Source organism: Myzus persicae, unplaced genomic scaffold (assembly GCF_001856785.1).
Source record: "Myzus persicae strain clone G006 unplaced genomic scaffold, MPER_G0061.0, whole genome shotgun sequence".
In the NCBI taxonomy this organism is placed as follows: Eukaryota; Metazoa; Arthropoda; class Insecta; order Hemiptera; family Aphididae; genus Myzus; species Myzus persicae.
In genome coordinates, this window is record NW_019101091.1 from 44143 (window position 1) to 62726 (window position 18584).

The 18584-nt window shown below is 33.1% G+C and overlaps 1 protein-coding gene across 1 annotated transcript; it reads left to right on the forward strand.

Annotated features, from left to right (window-relative positions):
- The first annotated feature begins 1332 nt into the window (after positions 1-1332).
- On the forward strand, positions 1333-17058 carry LOC111027698 (dynein heavy chain 5, axonemal). Its single transcript, XM_022306115.1, has 31 exons — positions 1333-1385; positions 1466-2161; positions 2288-2459; positions 2515-2660; positions 2784-3156; positions 3225-3430; positions 3502-3722; positions 3940-4225; positions 4309-4447; positions 4937-5341; positions 5421-5657; positions 5750-6001; positions 6547-6736; positions 6819-6964; positions 7040-7357; positions 7432-7554; positions 8175-8869; positions 8960-9205; positions 9332-9650; positions 9976-10202; positions 10637-10859; positions 10926-11102; positions 11254-11421; positions 11488-13698; positions 13848-14040; positions 14237-14498; positions 14915-15154; positions 15259-15426; positions 15521-15662; positions 16157-16468; positions 16765-17058. Exons 1-31 carry the CDS (start codon positions 1348-1350, stop codon positions 17056-17058), a joined length of 9825 nt encoding a protein of 3274 aa, XP_022161807.1. The 5' UTR covers positions 1333-1347.
- The last annotated feature ends 1526 nt before the right edge of the window (positions 17059-18584 follow it).

Sequence of the window (18584 nt, forward strand, 5' to 3'; positions counted from 1 at the left end):
GTTTACCGTTTGATACAGTTATAAAGAACCATTACACATATGTCGTTTATTTTAAAAGTATTAAAATATTTTACATATTTTCTAAATTGTATCAAATAAGTATTGTTAATATGTTTAGTATTTCAAATACATTACATTTCATTACATTACATTACATTACATTTTTAGCATACATTTATAACAAATCTGTACCTAGTGTATCTAGCTAATATCTTTATCTCTCTGTCTATGTGTCTCTATTAATTGCAATTAATGAGACCATATCGTCAAACATATTCCTCTCCATTAATTTCTATTTTCTGAAGTAAATATTATACCAAAGTATTCTGATTTATGATATGCAGGAAAACGATTATTCCTATAAGAAAACTATATCTAAAAACAAGGACGTGCTTGCTGCTGCCAAAGAAGTAGAAAACGCTACAAGACCATTAAAAATGGAAATAGAAAACGTCGTATCCGTAACGACAAGCCCAATTATTATTAAAATACGTATATTTTTAAGTACTATTTTATTTTCAGCTATACGCTGCAAAATTTCAAGAAATTTGGGTACAATATCATCAAAAAATAGAAAAAATTAATTGGTTGTTAGAAAAACAAACTGAACTGGATTCAATTCGATATGTATTTGATCATATGAAATTTACAATAAATAAGATTTACGATGAACCCTTGAGTATAGAGATTGGACCTTTGGAAATCCAATTAGGTAATTATTGAAATTGGGACTAAATATAATTACATTATAGTATAATTTATTATTTAAGCATTGTTCACTAAAACTGTTTGTATTTTTAGATGAATTCAAAGAATCTCTACACGAAGAAATTAAAGGATGGCAAATATTATTCGCCAATGGTGTGTTAGAATCGTCCAAACTGAAGTACTTGTGTAAATACATAGCAGAGAAATACAGTGTAATTTCGTCACCAATCAATGATTTGGTCGATGCTAGAAAGGTAATAATATGTTTAGAAGAACTGGAAAACAATTTGACAGATTTGGACAACGACATAGAAATAACCGTTGACGTGTACGATTTGTTAAGTGAATACAAAGTCCCGATTAAGCCTGATGATGAGAGACAGTTAAATATACTCACCGAAACTTATAAAAAACTCAAATTGGAGGTGACATTCATAATGATATATCATTCAATATAAGGAGCGAAATTATCATTATTACTAATAATATTAAAATATTTTTGTTATTTTATAGATGTGCAATGTACCACAAAGACTGTTGGATATATACATCCCTTTGAGGACAGAATTGCAAGAAGGTATAGTAAATCTTAAAGCGGATATTTTGGTTTTTGACAAACAGTTCATTGAAAGAGGCCCTATGGTCGATGGTTTAATGCCTTCCGAAGCCGCCGAGAGGTAAAACGGAATTTAACATTCATAATGTTATGAGATGTTCTATTTTTATGGTTTTAAAATTTCTCTCATTTAATGCTTAGAGTTTTACTATTTCAAGATCGTTTCGAAGAGTTAGTCTCATTGATGGAACGTTATCAAGATGGCGAGCGTTTATTCAAAACGCCAGTGACTTCATATCCTACATTGAATGAAACTAGGCGAGTTTTCAACTTACTGAAAAGACTTTATGATTTATACAGTGCAGTTAATCGTTCCATTCAAACCTGGTCGAGTACACTGTGGAATCGTTTAAAAATAGATGATATTATTGACAGTTTAACAGAGTACACTCAAAAGTGTCGTAAACTTCCCAAGGGTCTAAAGGAATGGCCAACGTATGAAGAGTTAAAAAACAACATTGACGAATGGTCCGATAAAATGATTCTAGTAGAAATGATGTTTAAGAATTCACTAAAACCAAGGCATTGGGAAATGATTGAAAAGGCAACTGGTACACTATTTCCCGTAAACGACCACGATTTTGCACTCAAAGATATTATGTCTGCTCCACTATTAAAATATAAAGACGAGCTGGAAGAAATATGCCAAACAGCTATCAAAGAGATCGACATTGAAGCAAAATTGCGACAGATAATACTCGATTGGTCAATTATAAAAATAGAATTGGCTCAGTTTAAAAATAGAGGATTTTTACTTGTAAAAGGACAAGAATTATCGGAAGTCGTAGCCGTACTGGAAGACTCACAAATGGTTATGAGCTCATTAGCGTCCAATAGGTAAAACTTGTAAGCCGTGAACGTTAGTGTGATTTTTTTTTATAATGGTATATTTTTATGCATTTTAATGAAAACGGTTATTTGTTGTAAAACAACATGATATTTATAATTATGAACTGTTTGTAGGTATAATGTCGCTTTCAAGTCAGAAATAACGGATTGGGTTAAGAAATTCGCAGTGACCAGTCAAGTTTTGGAAAATTGGATTCTCGTGCAAAATCTTTGGATGTATTTAGAAGCTGTTTTTATCGGTGGTGACATATCTAAGCAACTACCACAAGAAACAAAACGTTTCACTGTAAATTATTTTATCTATATTTTTATTATTGGTAAATTTCATGGCTTATATTTAGGCTATAGATAAACTGTGGGTAACTTTAATGACCAAAGCACGATTTCTTGAGAACGTTATTGAAATATGCACCGGAGATGGGTCGATGGAAATTTTACTGCCGTACATGCTTGAACAGTTGGAATTGTGTCAAAAGTCATTAGCGGGGTATCACAACCTATCTTAATTGTCTTATAGCTATGTAGCAATTTGTAAAATTCTTGCATGGCTAGACTGTTTGAGACGAGTAATTAATAAATGTGTATTTAAAAATAACGATTAATCAATTAGGTACTTGGACCAAAAGAGAAACATATTTTCGAGGTTTTACTTCATCTCTGACCCAGTGCTATTGGAAATTCTGGGTCAAGCTTCGAACTCGCATAACATTCAACCTCATTTGCTGAGTCTTTTTGATAATACTGCAAGGCTAATATACTTTGAGGCCGAATACGATAAAGTGAAAGATATCGTATCTAAAGAAGGTGAAAAAATCACATTAGAACATCCCGTATTATGCACTGGAGGAGTGGAAAATTGGTTAAACGTTTTGCTTAAAGAATCAAAATTGTCCGTGAATCAAATTATAGCAAATGTGGACAACTACATTATGAAAGACCCTACATTTGGAATTATAACTATGGTTGAAATGTTTCCTGCTCAAGTGCGAATCTCATTTTAAATACGGTAGATTTAGACATCTAGTTTATTTATTCAATTGCACATTAACAGATGGGTCTCATCGGTTTACAACTTCTGTGGACAATTCGTACAGAATATGCTCTTAAAAACTCTATCACCATGAAAAAAATTATGAGAGATACTAATCAAGAATTTATTAAGCTCCTCAATATACTTATTGATGCTACTACTAAGAATCTGACCAAAATTGAAAGATTGAACTACGAGACTTTGATTACGATACATGTCCACCAGAGGTTTCAAAAATATAATGAATATTATTATTAACAGTGATGTCAGAAATTAAAATACTATGTGAATATTTCAGGGACATTTTTGAATCATTATATCACATGAAGATCACGAACTTACTTGATTTTGAATGGTTGAAACAAGAGCGATTTTATTACACAGAAGAATTGGACAGATGTGAAGTTCGAATAACTGACGTATTGTTTGTATACCAGAATGAGTTCTTGGGTTGTTCAGATAGGCTCGTTATCACGCCACTCACAGATCGCTGTTATATTACCCTAGCCCAAGCAGTTGGTAAGATATTCAAAAATAATTTGGAGGATATAACTATATAATAAGGATCTTATCATAATTATATGTAGTTGTTACTCAAGGGTAATAATAGAAAAATCCCAGCATTTTATAATCAAGAACAACTAATAAAAGTTCACAATAAAACGAAAATATTTATACATCATCAGTTCTTATAACTACATTTTTTATCTAATAAATAAACTTCGGTAATACACAGGAATGAATATGGGTGGTGCACCTGCAGGACCAGCAGGCACAGGAAAAACGGAGACGACAAAAGACATGGGCAAGTCACTCGGGAAATACGTAGTTGTTTTCAATTGTTCGGATCAAATGGACTACCGAGGACTCGGTCGTATTTTCAAAGGCTTGGTGCACTCTGGTACGTGGGGTTGCTTTGACGAGTTCAACCGAATCGAACTTCCGGTACTTTCGGTGGCCGCTCAGCAAGTATACACCGTGTTTATGGCCCGAAAAAGCAACAGTAAAACATTCATTTTCAGGTATTTGTTGACTAACAGAGTTTTGAAACTCCGACGTGATGGTTCTCGTCATTATGACTTTAAATGATTTTTCTTTTCTTTAGCGATGGCGATACAGTTCCCATGAATCAAGAATTTGCCATATTCCTGACCATGAATCCTGGATATGCTGGACGTCAAGAACTACCAGAAAATTTAAAAGTCCTTTTTCGGAGTGTAGCCATGATGGTTCCCGACCGATTGGTAATTTATTTGTCAACTAAATTAATTTTATATTTCCATATTATTATTTATACTACTTGAAATGTAATAATTAATAACTATGATCCACTCGTAGAGAAACTTAAGTAAAATCTTCACATTACATTTATATCAAAAACATGTAAAATAAAATTATGATATTATTCAACAAAAATATTAGCCTGTACAAATTAGTTTAAATTTAATTTAATTAATGATAAATTATATGAAAATGATGTGATCATTATAAAAATTAATAAACCACAATGTTTTGCACGTGGTTACAGTGGTCTAGATACCGAAACTTAAACAAAAAAAAAACTTTTACGCAAAAAAATCAATGATAATAATATTATGAAGGTCCAATAACCGTTCAAAAAAAAAAATTAATTAATCCGACCCCGAGTTGAATAACCAATGAAAAAACAGAAATGTTCAACGATATTTTACCATGCATACTTTAATGACTGGTTGTTATGTCTTTGTTTTTAGATAATAATACGCGTAAAATTAGCAGCTTGTGGTTTTAAAAACAACCTGCCCCTATCAAAAAAATTCTTCATACTTTATCAGCTATGTGAAGAACAGTTGAGTAAACAGGTGCACTACGATTTTGGTTTGCGTAATATATTGGCAGTTTTGCGTACCCTCGGTACTCAGAGGAGAAGCAACTCGAGTGAACCCGAAGAAACAATACTCATGAGAGTGTTGAAGGGAATGAACGTTTCAAAGTTAGTCGATCAGGACGAAACTATTTTTTTGTCTCTGATCGAAGATCTATTTGTTGGCATGAAATCGACTTCGTCTGCGTACAAAGACTTGCAAACAGCCATACTGAGCTCGTGTGACGAAAAACGATTGGTCAACCATCCTTCTTGGAATTTAAAAATCATTCAAGTACTAAACCTACCGAATGGTCTATTATATATTATTATTTTGATAATTTACTGTGGCCTGTATATATTTTGTATTTAAGGTATACGAAACTTCTTTGGTGCGTCATGGGCTGATGATACTGGGACCTACTGGGTCTGGTAAGACCACAGCTATTCACTGTCTTTTATCAGCCTTAACCAAAACTGGATTGACGCACTTTGAGTACCGAATGAATCCCAAAGCCATTACAGCATCTCAGATGTTTGGGAGATTGGACGTGGCCACGAATGATTGGACTGATGGTATATTTTCTACACTCTGGAGGAGAACGTTAAAGGTTTGTTTTTATTTTTCGAGACGATAAATTGTATCAGTTTCTTATTATTTTGGTGGATACCATACTATACGTATACAATAATCCCATCCCAGCTTAGTCCAGACGAATACTGTTGGATAGTATTGGATGGTCCTGTGGATGCAGTTTGGATAGAAAATTTAAACTCCGTCTTAGATGACAATAAAACGCTTACATTGGCAAACGGTGATCGAATCGTCATGGCGCCTAATGCCAAACTTTGTTTTGAACCAGACAACGTGGACAATGCTTCTCCGGCCACCATATCAAGAATGGGAATGACTTTTTTCTCGGGTACCGTGTTATCATGGAGAGTGATTTTTGGAGTAAATATATAATATTATGTTACTATTTTTATTTTAAATCATATGATATAATACTTATAGCCGATAGAGTGGTAATCACCTCAAATAACAAGACAATTACGTTTTCGTATAATATTACTCTATCATAAAAATATGGTATTTTTTTAAAAGTGTAATAAGTATCGTAAGACACACCTTATGATCTTGTATTTTTAACCTTAATGTTCGTTGATCAAACCACTGTTAAGTTTTGATTTTTAAGAATTAAAATTAAAATTATTATTGTATTTTGTTAATCTAAAGCAGAATACTTTTCTTAGTTGTTTTTAATTTCATGGTAACTCTATTCCTCTTATCTAAAATATAAATAATTGATCTCTGTTATCACTCCGTATAAATATAAGAGTATGTATGTGAGATTATTTTAACTGTTTATTGTCTGAACTAAAAACATGTATTTTTGCATTATATTCAGATATTCAGTGTCAATATCTTTGTTAATGAATTATTTTGATGCATAAATCTTAGATACATTATATTATATTCTATAAACCATTTTATTTCAGGGATGGGGAAAAACTAAATCTACACATCTATCCAATTGCTTTCAAGATATATTTGATAATTCTTACAGCGAGTTATTAAAAATGCTTCAATCTAGGCTTTTACCCAAGATGGTTTTAATGGAACCCCATTACATTCATCAAACATGTGATATACTTGACGGACTTTTAAGCATGTTCCCTGAAGAACAAGGTATATATCGCTGGATACAGTAGTACATATAATATTAAATAAATAATAGTGATTAAAATTATTGAATAATACATTTTAATAGATTTATCAGTAAAAATATTATCACGTTTATATACATTTGCCATCATGTGGAGTATCGCTGCTGTGTTAGAGTCAGACAACAGACGATTACTGGAAGAGTTCATCATAAAGGACTTGGCAGGAAAAATTCAAATACCAAAACTTAAAGTTCGTTATTTCACAGAAAAGTGACTTCCTTGTGGACAAAAATTATTAAATCGAATCAATATCATGTTTCCATAGGAAGGAGAATCGATTTATGACTACACCATTTCAAAAGACGGTGAATGGAAACACTGGGAAACGTTGATTGAGTCGTACACGTACCCCAGTGATTATATACCAGTGTACGGTGATATATTGGTGCCTAATTTGGATAACGTGCGTACCATGTTTCTGATAACTTTGATTGCAAATCAAGAGAAAAACGTTCTGTTAATCGGCGAACAAGGTACTGCCAAGACGGTAATGATCAAGTGTTACATGCAAGAGTTTGATCCCGAGGTGAGGACGAGCAAAATGCTCAACTTTTCCTCGGCTACCACTCCAAACATGTTTCAAGTGAGAAAAAATCACATCCTTTATGAAAGTAAGCGTTAGCTATAAAAAAAATCATAATTAATCCAACCAATTAGAGTACAGTCGAAGGATATATGGAGAAAAGGTTTGGTACCACCTACGGTCCTCCGGGAAATCGAAAAATGACAATATTTATTGATGACATAAACATGCCGATCATAAATGACTGGGGAGATCAAGTAATTATAAAAATATCAGTGAAGGATTTATGGTACATATAAAACATTAAAAAAAAATAATGATAATATTACCTACATAAACATCATTATGGTTTTAACCCGAACTTGGGTATTTAGTTTGTACTTCAAAAATATTTCTATGAATACCTTTATTATATTCATCGATTATATTTACAAATTTACACTGACCGACATGACTTACTTTGTTACCTCACATACAAATGAAGTTACCCACTCCACTTTCTTCATTTGATCTTAACCTCAAAAAATATAAAACTACCTATAAAGCTATTTCAATATAAGCTACTTGTACGACTCATTTGGTCTTAATACATTCAACTTGAGCTCAGCCTAAAATTTCAATACCAATTATGTACCAATTATCATTTCAAACTCTTCATTCTACGTTCAAAATAAAACACTTCACTCAGATTTCAAAAGACCCACTGCATTACCAAAGCTCCATTATAGGCGCTTCACTAACAAAATAATCAACCCTAATCTATCATTATACTTTAATTTATTCCAATTATTTCTCAATTTAACAAAATTATTTTTTTACGGTGAACCTAAATATTGAACTGTTCTACATATGATCTTTTCGACTCGTATCCGACCAGGTGACGAACGAAATCACACGTCAGCTGCTGGAAAACAAGGGGTTCTACTCTCTGACCAAGCCTGGTGACTATATCAATGTTGTGGGTGTGAACATGTTGGCCGCCATGATCCATCCTGGTGGTGGCCGAAATGATGTGCCATTCCGACTCAAGCGGCAGTTCTGTATATTCAATTGCACGCTACCGTCGGATACTTCTATGGACAAGATATTCGGGGCGCTGGGCTGTGGGTATTTCTGCGAAGAGCGTTTTAACGCCCAGGTCGTCCGTTTCTTGCCCGGTCTAGTGGTACTCACCCGGATCGTGTGGCAGAAGACCAAACAAAAGCTACTACCCACCCCGGCAAACTTCCATTATGTGTTCAACTTGCGCGACCTGTCCCGTATATGGGAAGGCATGCTGCAGGTGTGCTCTGAAGAATGCCAAGACATCCGGATGCTATTGCGATTGTGGTGCCATGAGCTGCAGCGCGTTATCTATGACAAGTTGACCAGTATTCAGGACAAAGACTGGTTCCTGGAAACGGTCCGATCCTCGGCTGAGAAGTTTCTCGGCCACGAGAACTACGTAATGATGCCGGCTGACATGAAATCAATCGTCTTTGTTGACTTTATGCGTGACATGGTTGATCCGACTGGTGACGAGCCCGATGACTTCGAACCCGAGGTTCCCAACATTTACGAAAGTATCGAAGAGTAAATACATAATATTTGAATATTTATATACGTGTTTTAGGTTAAAATATTGTTGACTTTTTAATCTTACTTTTATTGCGCGTTTTGTAGTTTTGAAGTATTAAAAGATAGAATGAAGATGTTTATGGGTCAGATGAAAGATGCGACTCGTGGTTCTGTTGTGGATCTAGTCTTCTTCAGAGACTGTATGGTTCATTTGATTATCATAGCGCGTATACTGAGAATACCTCGTGGAAACGGTCTTCTTGTGGGCGTCGGAGGTTCAGGCCGGAGATCGGTGACCACTTTGGCGTCATTTATTGCTAAATACAAACAACATTCGATCTTTCTAACAAGGTAATAATTGAATACTTACTATTATATTTAAAGTATGTTGTATGATTGTTATTAAGATAACTGTATGCAATAAATCTTCTAATAAATTTTAATTATAAAACTGGTTGTTTTTTTAAAAATGCGTAGGTCATATAATATCAACAACTTCTTGGACGACATCAGAATACTTTATAGATTTGCCGGAATGCAAGATATGAAAACTACATTCGTCTTCACGGATAACGACATTAAAGAAGAGGCTTTTCTCGAGTATATTAACAATATATTGAGTTCCGGGGAAGTGGCTAACTTATTCCCTAAAGATGAGCTAGAAGAAATGTTGAATAACATAACTCCATTGTTTAAAAAGAAATCACCCAAAGGCAATCCATCTATGGACAACTTGTACCAATTTTTCATTAAGCAAGCTATGAACAATCTACATTTAGTTTTATGTTTTTCACCGGTAAGTTTATATCAACTGATGGATACTCTTAATATCAGAGTGCTTTTGCTTATATACTCACATCGACTTTTTAAAATTCAAAAATAGGCAGTTAAATTATATTCCTCTTAAACGATAGAGTTCATTGTAATAATTATCGTTGGAATACGTTAAAATACAATGTTTTAAGATAAAGCAATTTCGATGTTTTAATTTTGAAAGATAGATTCGTGTTTTCATTGTTTATATTCATAAAAACAATTATGATGAAAATAAGTCACCTCCTCTTACAGTCTAAGGAGAAGAAAATTACTTGAATTGTATGTAATTTATTTTTTATATACAGATTGGTGACAGTTTTCGATTGCGTTCATTAAAGTTTCCCGGTATTATATCTGGTTGCATTATCGATTGGTATACCACATGGCCTTCGGATGCACTACTAGCAGTATCTCATCATTTTCTTAACAATTTTCCGGTAGTTGGTACAATAGAAGAAAAGTCATCGTTGATACAATTACTTGGTGTCATACACGATAACGTTGCACAAGACTGTTTAAATTATTTCCAAAGGTGCGTGTCATTGTTTTTTATATATTTCTTTTTATATTAAGTAAGAACTGAAAATTATAATTTAATGCAAAAACAGCTTCTGTTCACGATAAGAAAGCCACTTGTTCGCGCATCTCCCACCTTGCAGCTAGACCTCTGGCGCTGGAATAATGGTGGGAATGCCCAAGAATTGTTCTCTGGTTTAGGGCACCGCTCGATTGCGTTCTAATCGCGAACAGAGTATAGTCGTAAATATATTTGTTTTACGTAATTTATTTATAAATAATATAAATAATAATTAATATAATTATGTACATTCCCCTTTGAAATGGTACAACTACTTTTTTTTAGTTTTAATAATATATTACAATTTTAAATTGAAAAATTACACATAACAATTCACAACGATATTACTTGCAATTATCCATCAATATGTTTACTAAATTTCTCACAAGGTTTCGTCGAAAAATATTTGTAACGCCAAAGTCATTCCTTTCATTTGTGGATGACTATAAGAGTTTGTACTCAAGGAACATACATGAAATTGAGCAGATGAAGAAGCAAAGAATATTGGGATTAGAGAAATTGGCCGATGCGTCAGTACAAGTAGAAGTGTTAAAAGAGGAATTGATAGAAAAAGAAAAGGAAATTGTCATTGCAACGGCAGCCAGTACAGAGGTAAAGTTCTGAAGAATATAAACTGATGTTTTTGATTCGTCATATTTTATAAATCGGCTCTTACAGGTAACTACTAAAGTGAACGTTGTAGTTAAAGCTGCAGAAATAAGTAAAGCCGAAGTTGCCGTTGTAAAAGATAGAGCAGAATTGTTATTAAAGAGCATTTCAAAAGAAAAAAAGACAGCTGAAGTAAAACTTGCTAAGGCTAAACCCGCTTTGGATGCTGCTGAAGCAGCTTTGTTGGTAAAGTTAACAATTATACTTAATTAATTAGCATAAACAATTTTTAAAACTTTATGCGTAGTTATCATTTTTCATGTTTAAAAAATACAAATAAATAGTTCAATTTAAGTATTTCATTTCTATAATAACAAAAAGGAAATGTAATTTCTAGACACTAACAGCAACTGATATAGCAACGGTTCGAAAATTGGGCAAGCCACCTTACTTAATTACGGTGATTATGGATTCCGTACTCATATTTTTTCAACGAAAATTACTGAAAGTCATAATAGATCCAATTAAATTGTTTTTGGAACCCAATTGGAAGGAATCTTTAAAAGTAAATTGTGTACCACAACATCAAAATAACTCTAATATTAATATTTATATGATTATTTTATTTTAGTTAATGTCTGATACCAGATTTCTATTCAACCTTCAAAATTTTCCGAAAAATCAGATCAATGGAGAAACAATTGATCTATTGCAACCATATTTCAATTTTCAAGATTATACATACGCAAAAGCGAAACTGGCATGTGGAAACGTGGCCGGACTTCTCAGTTGGACATTGGCCATGTCCGATTTCTATAATGTCAACAAAGAAGTGCTCCCATTGATAGCTAACTTAGCAAAGCAAGAGGGGAAACATATCCAAGCTAAAGAACAATTGAAAGCCGCGGAGACCATCGCTTATGAAAAGAACAAGGAGTTGTTAGACGCGAGACGAAAGTTAAATGTAGCTTTAAATTCACAGCAAGTCATTCAGACAGAAGCGAATAAATGTAAAAACAAAATGATGTCAGCAACAGCACTTATTGAGGGGTTAGAAGGGGAAAGAAAGAGATGGAAACAGCAGTTAGCTGGTTTTAATATGGAAATCAAATATTCATTAGGAGATATCGTAATACTGACGGCATTTTTAAATTATTCCGGGCCATTCAATCAAGAATTTAGAGCAAACATTTTGCAATCGTGGTATGATCAATTGAACGAGAGGAGCATTCCAAATTCCCCCAATTTGAATGTGACTGAAAAATTAGCTGACCCTCCAACTATTAGCGAATGGAATCTCCAAGGACTGCCAAATGATGATCTATCAATTCAAAACGGTATTATTGTAACAAAAGCATCAAAATACCCAATTATGATTGATCCGCAGAGTCAAGGAATAGCTTGGATCAAAAATAAAGAATCGGTAAATAACATGGTTGTTACTTCCTTTGATGATAAATATTTCAGAAATTATCTTGAAGATAGTATATCGTTGGGAAAACCATTACTGATACAGGATATACTGCAAGATGTCGATCCGGTAATAAACAATGTTCTGGAAAAGAACTATTACGTAAAAGGCAAAATCGTAAATGTATTGTTAGGAGATAAAGAAATTGATGTGAGCAGCGATTTTCGATTATATCTCACTTCAAAACTTGGAAATCCATCTTTTCCTCCAGAGCTCTACGCCAGATGCATCGTCATCGATTTCACTGTAACTATAAAAGGTTTGGAAGATCAACTGTTAAGTAGAGTAATCGAAATCGAGAAAAAAGAATTAGAACAAGAGCGTATTGAATTAATTTCCGAAGTGACTTCTCAAAAACGAAAAATGCAAAAATTAGAACACGACCTTCTGATAAAATTAACTACCGTAAAAGGGTCACTGGTAGACGATGAATCGGTTTTATATACATTGAATAAGACCAAAGATACGGCCACTGATGTTAGTGAAAAAATAGAGGTGGCAAACGAGACACAAGCTTCAATAAGTGTGATGCGTGAACAATATCGTCCGATTGCCACTCGAGGTTCAGTCCTATACTTTTTAATAGTCGAAATGGGCATGGTCAATCCCATGTACCAAAACTCATTACAACAATTCTTAGAACAGTTTGATATCTCTTTATCAAATTCCGATAAAGCTGTTATGCTCGAACGTAGAATAAGCAACATCATTGAATATTTGACTTACGCCGTATATAAATACAAGTGCCGTGGCCTGTACGAAAAGCACAAAATACTTTTTACGATACTTATGACGCTCAAAATAGATCTGGACAGAGGAAAAATCACTAGATCTCAGTTTGAATATTTCATCAAAGGTGGTGCTTCGCTTGATATGAGTTCTATAAAGCCTAAACCATTCGAATGGGTGACGGATATTTGTTGGATGAATTTAGGCTTACTGCAAACCATTTCTCCATTCCAATCAATATTGTCTGTGGTTGAAACGAATGGAAATTCGTGGAAAAAATGGTACGAGAAGAGTAATCCGGAAAAAGAAAAAATGCCAGATGGATTTGACAAACTCAACGTGTTTGAAAGATTATTAATGGTGAGGGCGTGGTGTCCAGACCGGACGTTGGTCCAAGCGTTTTCTTACGTCGAAGAATCGCTGGGGCCTCAGTTCGTGGAAACAGTAATGTTTGACATCGAAGAGATGTACCTCGAATCCAGAAGTACTACGCCGATGATTTGTTTCCTAAACATGGGTTCTGATCCAAGTAGTCTCATTGAAAACACTGCGAAAAAATTAGAAATACCGTTCAATTCTGTGTCGATGGGACAAGGACAAGAAATTCACGCTGAGAGATTAATGAAAGAATGTGCAATCAACGTGAGTATTTTATATAAATATATGGCATAATATAATAAGAGGTCTATTTAATGTAAGACCTATAGTAATATAGGTAATATAGTAATATAATTACCTTTAGTAATTTTAAAAACCAACATTTTCTCAATATCTATAACATGTATGTTTAGGGTGGATGGGTATTACTTCAAAACTGTCATTTGTGTTTGGATTTTATGCAAGAAACGTTTACATATATAAACACAAGTGTTGCCAAGTCTAATCAAGAAAACTTTAGGATATGGATAACCACAGAAGTTCATCCAAAATTCTCGATATCGCTTTTACAAATTTCTATACATTTTACGTATGAGCCACCAGAAGGTAAAAATATTAAAAATAATTTTTCTAAATAACTAACCAGGTAAAATTGTAACAACTTTTTTAAACAGATTATTAATTTTATTTACACTTCACCATTTAGTTCAAATAATTATATCATCCGATTTAAACACAGTGGTGGCTTGTCGGGAGAGTGTTAAACAGTAATATATTATATTGTATTTAATTGCATATTTAGGATTAAGAGCCGGGTTAATGAGAACTTTTATCAATATGGGTGATGACACTTTGATCTACTCCAGCATACCACAATACAAGCCAATATTGTATGTGATTTCCTTCCTCCATTCGGTAGTTCAAGAGCGAAGAAAGTTTGGGCCTGTCGGTTGGAATATACCATACGAATTCAATTCATCAGATTGGTACTCGTCGACTTTATACTTACAAAAAATGGTCGATGAGATGGAACCAACCTCAGAAGTTAACTGGGTTGCATTAAGGTAAAGTACTAAAAGTTATGTTGCAAGAGGGTTAGTATTGTGTAAACAGTTCACCCCTATGAAGTGATACCACAAGAAAAAAAATGATCTTATATGTAACACTCTTAATAATATGATATTATAGTAAAATATCATAAAAAAAACTTATTTGATGATAGATTTGTACATAACTAGATAATGAAAATATTTTACCTGCATGTTTAGTCGTATGTTACTTTACCAATAGTTGTTCTAGAGCGAACCAAAAAAAAATAAATATTATGTTTAAATACTCGCCTTACTTTACTCTTGAGAATTGTTTTAAGATTTAGTTATCTACTACCACTTATATAGATGGTTTACGCGTAAAACCAGTAAAGTGGTTTTGCATAATCTTGGAATAAAATTACTTTAATTTTGAGTAATATTCATTGCAGGTACATGCTGGCCGAAGTGCATTACGGTGGCCGGGTAACCGATGACTATGACCGGCGGTTATTAAACAATTTTACCGAACTTTGGTTCACCGACGAACTGTTTAGCGAACAATTTTGTTTTTACGAAGGTTACAACGTGTTGGTTTTCAATAAACTAACTGAGTATCTATCGGCGATAGAAGAAATGCCTCTAAAAGATCCGCCACAAGCGTGTGGACTTCATCCAAACACCGATATTACGTGAGCATGAAATGTTATCCATACATGATATATATATATATATTATTTAGGTACGGAATAAAATAATATAATATACCATGCAATAACTGGTTTACGCTTTTTAGATACCAAACTAATATGGTGCAAGAGATGTTTAACACTATAACAATGATTCAGCCAAAAGGTTCTGGTGGCGGTAGTGAAGTGACCCGTGAAGAAAAAGTGTACGTTACGAGTTCAGATTTGTTGGAAAAGCTGCCTCTAGCTTTCAACATGTTTACAATCAAAGAAAGGTAATTATAAAGATTATGAATATGTAATAGTAATGATTAACATTAAAAAATGATTGTTTATATAACACACATAAATATTCACGAATTACGATAGGTTAGCATTGATGGGTCCAACGCAGCCTATGAACATATTTTTAGGACAAGAAATCGATCGCATCCAAAGAGTTACAGAAATAGTGAAAAATACTTTAGAAGACCTTTTATTGGCTATTGACGGAATAATCATTATGAACGAAGTAAATCGATAACAATAATTACGAGTGAGATGGTAGTAATGTAGTATACTAGTATACATTAGTATATTTAGTACATACTATGCAACTGCACTTCATAAGTTGTTCACATTTTATCCTCTCTTGAATTTATTTAAATTTGTGTAATATTAGGCCAGTATGTTACAGTGTAAGAATAAAAATAAAAAATATAATAAAAGAGAATAAAAAAGAATAACAATAACACATAAATTACTCTTGGAAAAATTTGTATTGCAATAACAATTTTACTTTCAAAAATAACTATACCCATACTTTTAAATAAAATTCTATTATTATCATTTATCAAGCACTTGTTTCATACAAACGATATTACTTTTATGTATTAATTTAATCCTTACAATTTTAACTAGATTATTTTCATCAAATGATATTTGAAAATTGTTTTTTTTTATCAGTTCCCAGTATTTTCCATTACTTAAATAATTTATAATTATATAACGGATTTGTAATTGCAGGTTTTGTCCGAAACTTTGGATTACTTGTACGACGGCCGCATCCCGGCACACTGGCGGAGAGTTTCTTGGACGTCGTCAACAATCGGATTTTGGTTCAACGAGTTCCTGAACCGGCACAGCCAGATCACGACATGGGTCTTTAAAGAAAAGCCGGCTCAGTTTTGGATGACCGGTTTCTTCAACCCACAGGGGTTCCTGACAGCGATGAAACAGGAAATATCCAGAGCTCACAAGGGCTGGACGTTGGATAACATCGTGCTCGAGAATGAAGTAACGGTGTACCACAGACAAGACATCAAAAAACCACCTCTGGTGAGTGTAAGATATCATGGCTTATAACCATACAGTTGCCTTCACTTGTTAATACCTAGTCGAAATCTCCAGCTCCCCAGCTTTCTACCCATGAATGCATTATGCATGATATCAGTTACCTACTCGTTTTTAATTTTTAGTATATTTGAATTTGAATTTTCACGACATATTATTGACATTTTTCTACAACATTTAATAGGTTTTTTTCTGAGCTAAAATATCATGTCGGGGACAAAAAATAAATAAAAGTAATCAGCCCATTGATCGATTATATTTTTATGTTGTCCGACCCGCAGGAAGGCGTATATGTGTACGGATTGTACTTGGAAGGGGCAAGTTGGAATAGGAGGGAAAAGGAACTGCAGGAATCTCTTCACAAGATCATGTTCACGGAAATGCCAGTCATACACATATTTGCTATAAACACGGTCGGAAATAAGCTGATGCCCGGCTATGAATGTCCCGTTTACAAAAAACCGTCAAGAACGGGACTGACGTACGTGTGTGAACTGCGGCTCAAGTCACCGAGAGGCACGTTGGAGGCCCACTGGGTATCCAGAGGTGTTGCTCTTCTGTGTGATATCAAATAAACCAATCAAAAATATAATTTTAATAAATAAAGAATATCAAACAGTGTAAATTGAGATCAGTGTGTTGATCAACTCATTGACATAACATAATAACATATTATTAAAAATATCACTTCTACTATAGACATTTATTTAAAGTTTGTAGTATTGTAAATCATTTAGATCAGAGGCGTACTAAGGATGTTCTAGAGTGACTATGTACTATCCCCCCCCCTTCTAGTCGCATTAAAAAAAAAATGTTTATTGATTTTATATCAGCAAGTCTGTTACGCGCAATGGGGAATACCGGGCAATGTACACATTGCCCGTTCAATGTGGTCCTGCCCGGGCAATGTAAACCACACATTTTTTTTTAACCAACTAATATTTATTTTTATTATTATTATAAATTATAATCATTACCTATTTATAGTATTGATTTTTTTTTTTAAAATAATCATTATTAATTTTATTCATGTACCATAACATTACGAATATTTTGAAGGAATAACAAAAAAAAATTAACATAGAAGTATCATCATTTTATTATTACCTATTTATTTGAACAAGATTTAGAAGCATGGCACTTGAAATTACATAGTCTGTCTGCTTTTCTACACTTGATTTTAAAATAGGTAGTACGATAAGTTACAAAAATAAGTTTATATAGTGTTTCAAAAAATGCATAGTTTATTGTATTATTATACATGAATAAAATTAGTAATTATTTTTTTTTAATACTTTAAATATTTTATAATAATAAAAAATAATATTAGTTGTTTAAAAAAAAAATGTTTGCTTTACGTTGCCCGGGCATGCGGGACCACATTGCCCGTCATGTCTATACTTCATATACAAGTGCATAATACATGAGTACGTAAGTACTTATGATAATATACATTTTATGATGGTCTCAGCTAGGAAGTTGTATGAGTTTCATATTATATTATATATGATCTTGATTTATAGCAGACTGAATTCCAAATAATGCAATGGTGAGGGTCAAATCGAAAATTTAAAATTCATATTTCATCAATTTTAGGGGAAAAGTGCATAGGTATTTCTAAATTTTCATACGTGTATAATGCATACTTGAATATTTTTTAATGATGACCCTCTTATACCTTAATCTGTGTTTAATAATAATATTGAATATAAAAAGCAATAACATTTATGATGTACCTTCTAAATTTTCGAATATATTGGTTTAAACCATTAATTTTTTCAGTTCAATAAAATGAACAATAAAATGACAAAATGGCAAACAGTTTTCCGCCATATTTGAAATATTGAAAATTTATTTTTCTTTTATATTCCTTTTTATTTCTTTTAGTGAAAATTTATAACATTATAAAATGGTTTTTTTTGGGAATTTTTTATTAGATTTTTTTCATGCTTAATTTATCATTTTTTCGTGCATATTTTTTGTTTTTTAGCTTCTATAACTTCCGAGCCCTACTCCATAGCATTAGAGATTATATTAATTATATTTATTAATATTTTTACCCCCCCCCCCTCTTAGAAATCCTAGCTATGCCGCTGATTTA